General features: G+C 44.7%; 1 protein-coding gene across 3 annotated transcripts in view; it reads left to right on the top strand.

Annotated features, from left to right (window-relative positions):
- Positions 1-13,253, top strand: part of ME3 (malic enzyme 3) — a 148,178-nt gene that overhangs the window by 103,407 nt on the left and 31,518 nt on the right. For all 3 annotated transcript variants that reach the window (XM_061628895.1, XM_061628896.1, XM_061628897.1), the window contains one exon: positions 2,480-2,583. In XM_061628895.1, the coding sequence (XP_061484879.1) occupies positions 2,480-2,583 (104 nt within the window). The remainder of the gene's footprint in view (positions 1-2,479; positions 2,584-13,253) is intronic.

A 13,253-nucleotide genomic window follows, 5' to 3' on the forward strand; every position in this document is an offset into this window, starting at 1 on the left:
TCAGCGTCACTATTTCTGTATTCATTTGAAAAAATATATAATTTTTATTGAGATTTTCTCAACTTACATTCAAGAAATACAGAATTAATCAAAAAACAAAATACAATAGCTAAACACATAACACGCGTAGTGTATGTTACAATAATTTGAACCTGCCTCTCCCCATTCTAACTCTAATATTGTAGCTTCTACACCAGCATGGCTCCTATGCAGGACTGTGACTCGATGACAGGGCAGATACTTCGCATGCAAAAAGTCACAGGTTCAACCCCTGGCATAGCTGGGGAGATTCCCTTCCTGAAACCCTGGAGAGACACTGCCAGTCAGTGTCGACAGTGCTGAACTTTATGGCCAATGGGTCTGATTCAGTATAAAGCAGCTTCCTAGGAAGGGCCATAGCTCAGTAGTAGAGCATTTGCTTTGCATGCAGAAGGTCCCAGATTGGGCATCTTCGGGTAGGGCTGAGAAAGACAACGTACAAAAATACATATTAGGTGAAAGTTATTTGCAAAAATGTCTATATTAGGCAAAGTTGCATATAAAACTTGCACGTTCGGAGAAATTTACAGTAAAATGCTGCTGAAGCCGTGAGCAGGGCTGGCACCATCGGGTGGCCGGGATGGGCACCGGCCAAGGGTCCCTGTGGCTAGGAGGGTGGAACTCCCATTCCATGATCCGTGCCAGCATCAGATCGCGGGCCACAACTGGACGCTGGCACGGATTATGGAGCAGGAACTCCTCTCTGCCAGCCAACATCACCCCCACATGTGGATGCAGCTGGCACCCGATCGCTTCATCTCACACATCAGCGCACACGCCTGCCATCACCCAAGATGGCAGCGGGGGTGTCAACATGCCCTCTGCCATCTTGGGTTATGGCAGGTGTGCATGCTGATGCGCAAGGTGGCACAACCAGGTGTATTTAAGAGCATGTGTGTATGCACACCCACAGGAGGGAGGGAGGGAGGGGCCCGCAGAGGGCTGGTATGAAGACTTTTTTAAAAAAGAAAAATGTTCACAAATGGAGTGAAAATGTGGAGAACTGATTTTAAGATTAGAAAAATGAAAAACAGATTTGTCCTCCCTACTCTGGTTATTTAATATGTCCTATTGTTGTGTTTCTCATCACAGGACAGTAGAGAAGGGGCAGGAAAAATTTAGTTAACCTTGGAGAGCCAAACAACTTGGGTCTGGCTCTGATAGCGACACCTTTGCTGTATAATGGTCCCACAGAGTGCCCCACTTTAGGGATTTCCCCCCTGTTTTTCTTTGTGTAAGGCAAGAGTCAGTTGGCTCTTGCTTGAACCTAGAGCCCTTGCCTGTGCAGAAAATGTTGCTTTTTCCTCTGTGAAGTTCATTATGGCACAATGGAAAGGAACTTGAGTCACAACTCAGGGAAACCCCTTTTATGCTTCCTGGTGAAGGAACACAGCTGTGTGTCTGCAGATTTGAAAAACAATGGCAACCATGAAGTCTGCAGGTCGGCCAGCCGTGTGACATTAGGAAAATCACAGGACAGTGGGGTCACTGGATGGGATGCTCTTTGCATACCTTATCTTTGATAATGGCCACCAAGTTTTTACAGGGTGAAAACAGAATCCCTTTCTAGTTAGTCATCCCACCAGTCAACACACCTGCTCCTGTTTCCATCACTTGATTCAGGATCCTGTTTCCCACCAGGCAAAAAGTGGAGGCAGATATCCCTATATGAGTCATTAGTTATGCTGGATGTTCCAGTTTGGAATCAGTGTGGTGGTTTGGATGGAAAATCATTTGCAAACCAACAATATAATCTATGCAGGTCTTAACCTTGTCATTGCCTTTTTGGGGATCTCATATAAAGTAAGAACATAAGAAGAGCCCTGCTGGATCAGGCCAATGGCCAATCTAGTCCAGGATCCTGTTCTAGCAGTGGCCAACCAGATGCCTCTATGGGAAGCCCACAAGCAGGACGTGAGTGCAAGAGCACTCTCCCTTCCTGCTGTTTCTAGCAACTGGTGTTCAGAAGCATTCTGCCTCCACCTATGGAGTCAGAGCACAGCCATCATGGCTAGTAGCCACTGATAGTCTTATCCTCCATGAACCTGTCTAATCCTCTTTTAAAGCCACCCAAGTTGGTGGCCATCACTGCCTCCAATGGGAACGAATTCCATAGTTTTAACTCCATGCTGTGTAAAGAAGTGTTTTCTTTTGCCTGTCCTGAATCTTCCAACATCCAGCTTCATATCGAAGTCCACAAGTTCAAGTGTTATGTGAGAGGGAGAAAAACTTTTCTCTGTCTGCTTTGTTTCCCCAGGGGGGTCATTTAATTGCCCAGAAACTACATGGCCTACGGAGCAGGTCTTGTTTAGGCTTAACTGCTTGAAATGGAGATAACCGTCAGATATCCCAGTAACTGGATGAATACAAATTTCTATCTTGCTGGGCCAAAAGCCATGGGCAGACAGACGTAGTTTGTTTTTCTCTCGCTCTGTTTCAGGCCCTCCTGAATGACCCGCTCTACATTGGTCTGAAGCATAAGAGGGTCCGTGGGAAACAGTACGATGACCTGATTGATGAGTTTATGCAAGCAGTTGCGAACAAGTGAGTGGGATTTTGAATGTGCGTGTTTTCTCCCATTTGCTGCATGTCTTTAAAAGAGGTTAAAACTGAGCATGTAAACATTCCGTTTCCAGTGCAAGAGTCAAGCAGAGAAAATCCATTAAATGTGTGCCCCTATGGGTGGCCTGAGAATGACCCTCTGTACTGGAACACTCTTGAGTCAAGGTTATTTACGTCCATAGAAATCTGATGGGAGAGAGACTCGTATATCTGGAACAATTCCCTGCTGTCATCGTAGGCACTCAAAAAAGAGACAGATGTAACTCACATAGACTCGTGAGACTGAGACATAGGTCACATCCACGCCATACATTTAAAGCATACCACTTTAATAGACATGAAAAATGGAAATGGACTGCCTTCAAGTCGATCCCAACTTATGACGACCCTATGAATAGAGATTTCATGGTAAGCGGTATTCAGAGGGGGTTTACCATGGCCTCCCTCTGAGGCTAGTCCTCCCCAGCTGGCTACGGCCTGCTCAGCTTGCCACAGCTGCACAAGCCAGCCCCTTCCTTGTCCGCAACTGCCAGCTGGGGGGCAACTGGGCTCCTTGGGACTATGCAGGTTGCCCACGGCTGCACAGGTGGCAGGGCACGTAACCCCTGAGCCACTCACTGTGCGGGTGATCTTGAGCTGGCCCTTGACACCCAGGAGACACAAGCGGGGATTTGAACTCACAGACTCTGGACTCCCGACCAGGCTCTCCTCCCCACTTTATGGCTTCCCCCAAAAGAATCCTGGGAACTGTAGTTTGTTATGGATGCTAAGAGATGTCAGGAGGCTACTATTCCCCTCATAAAGCTGCAGTTCCCAGAGTAGTTTAACAGTCATTCGCTCTTCCCAGGGAACTCTGGGAACTATAGCTTTGTGAGAGGAATAGGGGATCTCCTAACAATTGCCAGACATGTTTTGGTTAGTGGCCTTTTTCAAAGGTTTACTTACAGTCGCAACACATTTTACGTGGGGCTTCCCTTGAAGACAATGCAGAAGCTTCCATTAGTTCAGGATTCGGTTGAAAGGATTGTCTGGGTTAGGTTGGGTAGATGGAGACATATTACACCAATTCTTCAAGAATTACACTGGTTGCCTGTTCACTATTTTCTCCTGGGCCCAATTCAAGGTGCTGATTGTTGTGTAAATTTGTATAGATATGTTAGCAGAGATTGTCAAGGATCTCAGATGCGTGTGTGACAGTGTGTGTATTTACCTAAGTAACAGGCTTTTACCCTGCATTTAGATCACTGAGACTTAAGACTCAGTAAAATAAGAAAAGCTATTTTATTTATAGAAATACATAGTAGATAGGAAAGGCATACCTAGTTCTAACTAACTAATTTGGAGGCGCAACACCCAGGCTTGGGAGTTGTCCTCATGGCTCAGGAGGGAGAGAGCAGAGACAAAGGTGTCTCCTCTCTCTCGGACAGTCAAAGAAGAGAAGAGAGGAAAGGGTGGAAGGAGGAGGGGCAGACAAGCTTCCCTAAGCATATCAGTCTAACCATGGAAGGAAGTTAGTCGGAGCATCATAGGTAAAGGTAGCCAAGGGTAGCCATCTGGAGGACTCTATCTCCCTTCTGGAACATAAACAAAAGAACAAAACAGGAGTTGCTCTTGCCCCACTTCCACCACTGATGCGTACTGCTTACCTTTAAAGCCTACCTAAATGACATGGGACTTAAGGAACCTAAAAGAGTGCCTCCTACCACATTTCCCTACCCATGCAGTAAGATCTTTAACCAAGTGGTGGAGAGGGGTCCTATAACACCTCTAATTTTTTTTAAAAAATGGGTATTAGTTTATCAGATTAGAACATTGCACTTGTATCAATAAAGAGGAACATGGGATGCTGCCTTATGCGAAATCAGCTCACTGTTGTCTACACCAGTGGCTCTTGAGTTTTCTTGGGTCACAGGTCCCTTTGAGAAGCTAATGAAAGCTGTGGACCCCTTTAAGTAAATAAATAAATAAATACAATTAATTTTATTGCATTGTGGGGGAATTGCTCCCAGTTCAGGGACCCCCTGAAGCCAATCCACGGATCCCCTAGAGATCCATGATCCACAAGTGAAGAACTCCTGGTCTACACTAACTGGCAGCAGCTCTCCAGGTTTTCAGACACGGATTTTCCCCAGCTCTTACGCAGAGATACCAGGATCCAGCCTTGGGATCTTTTGCATGCAAAGCATGTGCTCTACCGCTAAGCTACCACCCTTCCCCATGAACATGTCAGCAGAAGTGGCATAAACAGACACAAACCTGTGCTGGTGGCAGAGATATAAGAGTGTGTAATGGTGGCTGGGCCTCCCAAGGTTGCTCCTCCTTCATACTGATTTCACAAATGGTTGAACAATGGGTCTGTAAAGCAGGGTAAGAACATAGGGAGCTGCCTTATACCGAGTCAGACCAGGGCCAGCAACAGGAATGACTGGGCCCTTGGGCACCAGCCTGCCCGGGGCTCACGCTGCTATAGCTCAATGCCCCTCCGATACAGGCAATGCGGGGCTAATGAATCTACCTGCGTGCCCCACCCACCTACCATCAATCAAGATGGCGCTGGGGGTGTCAGCTCCTTAGGGAAGCCCTGGCCACCATCTTGGATGATGGCAGGCATGCACGCACAGTGCACACAGAATTCACACAACATGAGAGGTAAGTGGGGTGGGTAGGCTTATTGAAGCCCGCGCTGTCTGTATTGATAGGGGGTGCCTGGGAGCTCCCTCTCTGCAATATGCAGCAGGGTCACATTGCAGGACCCAATGCTGCCGCGGATCACAGAACAGGAGCGCCACCCTCCCACCCTAAGGAGGGGCCTTTCAGGGGCCCCTCTGGGCCGCAGAGGCCCTTGGCTAGGGCCCAACCTGGCTGCCCTCTGGCGCCGGCCCTGAGTCAGACCATTGGTCCATCTAGCTCAGTACTGTCTGCACTGACTGGCAGCGGCTCTCCAGGGTTTCAGGCAGGGTTCTCTCCCAGACCTACCTGGAGATGCCATTGGGGATTGAACCTGGGACCGTCTTCATTCAAAGCAGATGTTCTACCACTGAGCGATGGCCCTTCCTTGAAGAAGCTGCCTTATGCATAGTCAGACCATTGGTCCATTTCACTCAGTGTTGTTTATACTGACTGGCCATGGCTCTCCTGGGTTTCAGGGAGGGGTCTGTCCCAGCCCTGCCTGGAGATGCCAGGAATTGAACCTGGGACCCTGTGAATGTGAAGCAGATCTTCCACCACTAAGCTACCGTCCTTCCTCATACAATCATAAGCTTGGAAATTCTCACAAGAACCAGGGAGCTGTTCCATTGGGCATCTCCCCTAGATGGGCAAATATCCGCTTAATTCCGACTGCGGAAAGGGAGATGGGCAAATATTTACTTAATTCTGATCACGGGGGGTGGGTGTTGGAATTAAGTGTATATTCTCCCTTTGCAACATGCAGCCTGTCACTTTCCCCCCTGTGTGGTACCTCCTCTTCCTGGTCCTCTTCTTCCTCTGCAGTCTGGCCTTGCTGGGGAGGCTGTTGCCAAGACCTCTGCTGTATTGTTCAGCCTTGGGGGCCCTCCTCTCCTGCCTTCTCCATGTTGGTAGGGGGATGGCAGCAAATTTGCCAATCCCAACCCTAGATTTCCACTCCTGTGTCCAGTTAAGTGAAAATTCATTGCTGTAATATGGATGTTGCAATTCATAATGGTAAACCACCTCTGAATACCTCTTACGATGAAATGAAAACCCTATGAATATATATACGTGTGTGTGTGTATATATATGTATAAAAGATTGATAGGTTGCCGTAAAGATTCACAGGTTGCCGTAACTCGTAATTAACTTGAAGGCATATAACAACAACAAAGTAAGATCAAGTGTTTGTTCTGATTTCCCAGAATTATTGTATGAATAAAATACTTTATTGCAAGCTTAGCCGTAGGCCATGTGCAACCAAACATACATACATATACATACATATAAACACCTCTAGTTGGTTTAAACAACTAGACAAGTGTAACAAATAAGGAAGATCCTTTCAAGATATGGTACTTTTCACAAAGGCATCTCTCAGATTTTGTGCAGCCAATGCAAAATTGCCAACTGCACGTGTCACTGAATCGAAATTATCCATTAAAAGGTCGATTACCTTCTCATTATCTGAACTATATATTAAAATAATTAAGAACGGAGATAAAAATTTCCTCCTGGGATTGTCATAGAGTGGACAATGGAGTAAATAGTGAATAATCTCTTCAATTGCATCACAGCCATAGATACAGAGACGCTGAGTCACTGGTATGCCGCGATAACGGCCATCAAGATAGGCTGTGGGCATTGTTTGGTATCATAATGCAGTAAAAGCTTTTCTAATTGGTGCTCTATCAAGTACATCTAGGTACATTGCTGCCATATGATTCAGTTTAATATATGGGAACCAGGATGAGAAAGGGGCCAACACTATGGACGCACGGTCCAGAGCAGCATCATAATCATAAACCCAATTGGTTAGTCCTGCTTTGCTTAGTTCCAATAGTTTAGCTGGGGAAAGATCATATTTGGAAAAAAGTGACTGGCATTCCAAGGCCCAGCCTTCCCGCAGCATTTGATCATACCAATATTTCTTAACCAAGGAAGAATCTTCGCTGTTCAAGATTCGGATCCAATATCGTAGGTAAGTGAGATCAATTCGTGCAGTAACTGAGGGTAATCCCAGCTCAGCTCTAAGATGTGCTGACGGAGTCCCCGAGGGAAGACCTAGCACCAACCTCATAAAAGCATTCTGAATTGACTCCAATTTAGTTCCTGCTGCCAATCCCCATAATTCTGCACCATATAGAATTTTAGGGAGAAATTTAGTTGTTAAAATTTTTATCATTGGCATAACAAGTTGACCTCCTTTGGTATAGAAAAACCTTTTTGCTAAGCCTAGGGTGCATGTTCCAGCTAAGGTCACTGCTTTTAGCTGAGGGGTCCAGGATAGGTTGTTAGACAAAAAAATACCCAGGTATTTAAAAGAAGATACCTGGTCAATAGGGATCCCATTTAGTGACCAATTATTCTTTACTTTCCTGGCTTTACCACATACCATGATTTTGGTTTTAGTATGATTGATCTTAAGTTTCTGCAACTGACAATACTCCTCTAATTTGTGGAGCATACGTTTAAGTCCAGTTTTCGTAAGGGAGCATAGAACTACATCATCTGCATAAAGCAGGATAGAAATTTTTACCGCGCCAACAGAGGGAGGAAAAAAAGAAGGAGATGATAATGAATCGACTAAATCATTAATAAAAAAAATTAAAAAGAAAGGGAGCCAATAAGCACCCTTGCTTGACACCTTTGTACACTGGGATTTTAGGAGACAGGGTACCTTTATTTCCTAGCCGAACTTGGATGGCATTAGTTTGATATAAAGCTCTAATCAACCAGAGTAATCTTCGATCTATGTTTGTCAAGGCCAATTTTTGCCACAGCAGGTCTCTGTCAACGGAATCAAAGGCTGCTGAGAAATCTACAAAGGCCATATATAAGGATGTGAAGACTTTGGATTTAGTATTCCTTATTAAATGGTGGAGTATAAATGCCTGGTTGATTGTGCATTTTTTGGGTCTGAACCCCGCTTGTTCAACATGTATAATTGACTCTAACTCATCCCACTCTTGTAATTTGTTCAACAACAAACGACTATATAGTTTTAACGATACGTTTAACAAGCTTATGGGTTGGTAGTTTGCTGGGTTAGTGGGGTGAGAATTATTGTAAGCGAGTGTAATTAGCCACTTGATGATGGAACCTCAGGCATCTCATTATTTTTACAAACGTTAGCAATTAATTGATTTTATAACAACAATGCAACTGGAGTTGTTAGACTGATATACAAGCCACTTCCCCAAAGCAGATCAGCCGGTCAGCAGTGCTTGCAAATCCGCTGATGGCCCAGCCGCAAAATTTATCTGCCCCATATATACCTGACGTCATGCATGATGTCACGTGTGGGGCATGTGGGCATGGCATGGCTTGGCCAAAACTCCCTCGTGTGTCAAATAGGGAGGTTTGTCAGCCCTAATTTTAACATACATACATTTTTTTATATGCCTGCTCTTCCTCCTAGAAGGAGCCCAGGGCAGCAAACAAAAACACTAAAAACACTCTAAAAAATCTTAAAAACAAAAGACTTTAAAACATATTAAAACAAAGCATCTTTAAAAATATATTAAAACAAAGCATCTTTAAAAACATATTAAAACAAAGCATCTTTAAAAACATCTTTTTTTAAAAAAAACACTCTTTAAAAACATCTAAAAAAGTCATTCCAGCACAGACTCAGACTGGGTTAATTTTAAAAACATCTTTTAAAAAAAAAAAAAACCTTTAAAAACATCTTAAAAAGTCATTCCAGCACAGACGCAGACTGGGTTAATGTGAAAATGAAAGAATTATAAGTATATACACATTTTAAAATACTAGGTTTATATGTGGATAGAGCAGTGCTGACATAGAATCCTAAAAAGGACTAAATGTGCTTATGTCTATTAACAGGCAATGTGTAATTAATTTTCAGAATTCATTACCACAAGATAAAGCGATGGCCATTAGCTTAGATGGCTTTAAGAAACGACTGGGGATATTCATGAAGGATGGATCTGTCAATGGCTGAGAGAAACTAGACAAAAACCAGTATATCCCAGAGCGCCAGCTGCTGGGGCCAAAGAAGGAGAGGCTGCTACATTCCTGGCCCCTTTCCTGGTCTTAGATTAGGGAACATTGCATTAAAAATGTGTACATCAGGAGATATTTGCACTGAAATGCGGTACAATTTTCATGGGGACTTTACAAGAAAAAGTCACAAATTGATATGGAAACGTGGAGCACTGAACTTTAGAGTGGAAAAGTGGGAAATGGAGAGAAACAGAAATGGACAGCTTCACCCATCCCTGCATAAGAGGTTGATATCATTTGGATGTACTTCTGTGTAGCCATGCTTAGGATTGCGCTGTAAATGGGCCTTTGGTCTGATCCAGCAGGGCTCTTGCATTCTGATGAGCGGATGTTCCATGAGCTGGGAGGGGAAGTAAAAAAGAATGGCTGTGACCAGCAAAAAGGGGTTTTTGTGATTTTAAAGGAGGAGTAGGGTGCTCTTGTGCTGATGTCCTCCTTGTGGGCTGCCCATAGGCATCTGGTTGGCCACTGTGAGAACAGGATGCTGGACTAGATGGGACTATCCAACAGGCACTTCTTATGCTCTTGTGAAGAAGAAATTACACACACCACTGGCCAGGCTTTGTATTTGGTGCTTCTTCTGCAACAGATTCTGTTTCACCTGCTCCTTCAAGCAAAGGGTAGACTCTGTGAAGTCTTGTCCCTAGCTGCCAATAAAGAAATTCTAACCAAAACTCACCAGTGAAATGCAGACAACAGGCACACCCTCCCTGCTTTCTTGCCGATCTTCCTCTGCCTGGTTTGATTGCAGCCCTGTACACACTGACCTGGAAATAACTCCCATTGAACTGAATATGACTTACTTCTGAATAGACCTGCACAGGATTACACTGCTAAGCTACAACCCTGTGCATACGTGTGCGTGCTCCTCCAATCTCAGTGGTGCTTACTTCCAAATAAGCATGTGTAGGATGGAGCTGGACATCTCCTCCTGTTTGTCTCTCTTCTCTCTGCAACATTGCACAGTGATCAGCTCCAGGTATCTGGTGCCTGGACCAGCCTCGAAGCACCACTTCTGTTTGCTTGATGGGTGTCTGATCGAGCAGCCCAGATGCACTCCTACGCTCGTAAGGAGCGCAGTTGCTGAAGTCTCATTAAATTGTCATCTCCCTTCTCCTATTTCCTTTCACATCACAGGCCATTTTGCCCGGCTGATTGTGAAAAGGAGGCGCTTCCTCTCTTTCACCAGTCTCCCCTGTTTTGACAGCAAGCAGGAGATCCTGAAAAATCAGACACATAGGATGATCATAGAACTTTGCTGGGGAGAAATTAATTGGGGGGGCATTATTGAGAGATGCTTCATTCAGCCAGTATTCCTAACCCTACTCAAAGCACCTAGAGCCAGGGCACTTTTAAAAGAATTGTTACTGGTTGTCCATTTTTTCATTCAAATGGCTTGGACGGGGAAGCCTCTTTACCATGTACCTGACATTTGGATCGAGGCAAAAATGGTTCAAACAACAACAAAGATAGGGAGTGAATTCAGCTTTGCAAATACATTTTAAACAAGTTACTAGCCTAGCAAAATTCTTACTAGCCTGCCCACCCACCCACCATTAAATACATCAGTTGAAACGCAAATTAAAATTGAAAACTGCTGCTTATGATCTATGCTCTGCTGTGGCAGAATTCTTACCAAAAAAGAATGAAAATATCGATATTAATATCAATAATTTTACGAGCAAAGAACCCGCCATGGATTGGTGAAAGCAGCAGCTAGCGGATACAGAACAAACTCAAACTGATGCCAGCTTGTTAGGTAGACGGAATGCTTTCGAACCGGCACTGGCCAACAGATCCCGTCTTAATACCGGCAAATTCAGGTTGCGCCATTAAAGTTGATTTGGAGCTCTTGCACAACAAATCCCCTTCCCCAAAAGATCAGACTTTTATGTGATAAGGACAGTGGCGGAAAAAGGCACTGGAAAGTGGCAGAACGCTTGATGCAACCTCGTCTAACCTCCCCACAAACAAATCAGGATGGATGCTCACTGCATTGCCAACATCATGACCTCCCTGGATGTATTCTCAATAAACAGGTCATCAGGAAGTGCTTTTAATCAGGGAGAAGTTGGTTGGTTGCAGTGCCTCTGGGAATTTTCCGCCAAGTGTGTCCATTTGTTTGCAGAGCCCCACTGAGAGGCTGTGCCCTTCTCTCCAGCTAAGTGCCAATTCCTGATAGGTGATGATGTGATAAATCTCAAGGGCAAACTGAATACCTGTTCTTGCTAACAGGATCATAGGGCCCAACATAATCTCCAAATCCTGAAAGAGATTTATTAGTATTTTATCTTGCATTGAGAGTTTTTTTTTAAGCGCTTGTTTATTGTGCCTTTTGTCTTTCTTGTACTACATCTAATAAGAGCAGCCTTGGGTGACCTAAAATAGAAAGATGGGATTAAAAAACATTTCAAGGAATACCTAAAATTATTATACTTTTTCAGTCATGGGCCCCCAACGTCAGCTCCCCTGTAAAACTAGAGCCCCCTCCAGATGAGTTGGTCATTCAGCATTCATCTTGATTTGCTTGGTGATGGCTAGACTATGTCCAGTCTTCACTGAGCATCTGTTCTGATTTGTCTGCAGGGTGATTATACAACAACGATCATTTGTCATGATTTGTTTACAGGGTGTTTACACATCTTCCTGTTAATCACTTCTTCATCCCGCACTTTTCGATGCATTTCCCCATCACTTTCCAAACTGTGACAGATCCCGTTAATCCACTTTAACTGCACAAAACTAAAAAGCCCTGCTGGATCAGGCCAGTGGCCCATCTAGTCTAGCATCCTGTTCTCACGCTGGCCAACCAGATGCCCATTATGGGAAGCCAGCAAGCAGGATCTGAGTGCAACATAGAATCATAGAATAGTAGAGTTGGAAGGGGCCTATAAGGCCATCAGGTCCAACCCTCTGCTCAATGCAGGAATCCAAATCAAAGCATTCCCGACAGATGGCTGTCCAGCTGCCTCTTGAATGCCTCCAGTGTAGGAGAGCCCACTACCTCTCTAGGTAATTGGTTCCATTGTCGTATGGCTGTAACAGTTAGGAAGTTTTTACTGATGTCCAGTCAAAATCTGGCTTCCTGCAACTTGAGCCCATTATTCTGTGTCGTGCACTCTGGGACGATCGAGAAGAGATCCTGTCCCTCCTCTATGTGACAACCTTTCATGTACTTGAAGAGTGCTATCATATCTCCCCTCTGTCTTCTCCAAGCTAAACATGCCCAGTTCTTTCAGTCTCTCCTCATAGGGCTTTGTTTCCTGTCCCCTGATCATCCTTGTTGCCCTCCTCTGAAACTGTTCCAGTTTGTCTGCATCCTTCTTGAAGTGCGGAGACCAGAACTGGACGCAGTATTCAAGTTGCGGCCTAACCAGTGCTGAATAGTTCCAGTATGCACTTTAATTCCATCTACAATATACTGACAGTCTGGAAGCACAATAAGAATTATTTTTTCTCTTGAAGCAAAGCTGAGCCTGAAGTGCTGCACACATGTACCTGAAAGATTGTCTCACACCTTATATACCCAGTTGATCACTGTGCTCTGCAGATGAGGGCCTCCTGCTGATACCATCTTATCAAGAAGTCCATTCTGCACAACATAGGCTTCAACCCTTTGGAATTCTCTCCCCTTAAATATTAAACAGGCACTGTCTTTGTAGTCTTTTTGGCACCTGCTGAAGACCTTCCTCTTTTAGCAAGCCTTTTAAGTAGAGACCTTTGTCCCAGTCTGCATCCGGGGGTGTAGTCAACTGGAGTCCTGCAGGATGCTAAACCCCTTGCCTTTTTAGGATCCAGGCCCCAGCAGGGTCCGTACGCCTCCGGCATCCTAGAGCCATTCAGCATGAAAGAGGGCGTGTGTTAGCCACTGAAGAGTCCCAGTGAATGTCAACTGCAAGCAAACGGTTATTAGTTTCTATTTTTAAAAGCCAAGATAAGTTGTGAAGAGTGAA

Source organism: Rhineura floridana, chromosome 5 (genome assembly GCF_030035675.1).
Source record: "Rhineura floridana isolate rRhiFlo1 chromosome 5, rRhiFlo1.hap2, whole genome shotgun sequence".
Taxonomy (NCBI): domain Eukaryota; kingdom Metazoa; phylum Chordata; class Lepidosauria; order Squamata; family Rhineuridae; genus Rhineura; species Rhineura floridana.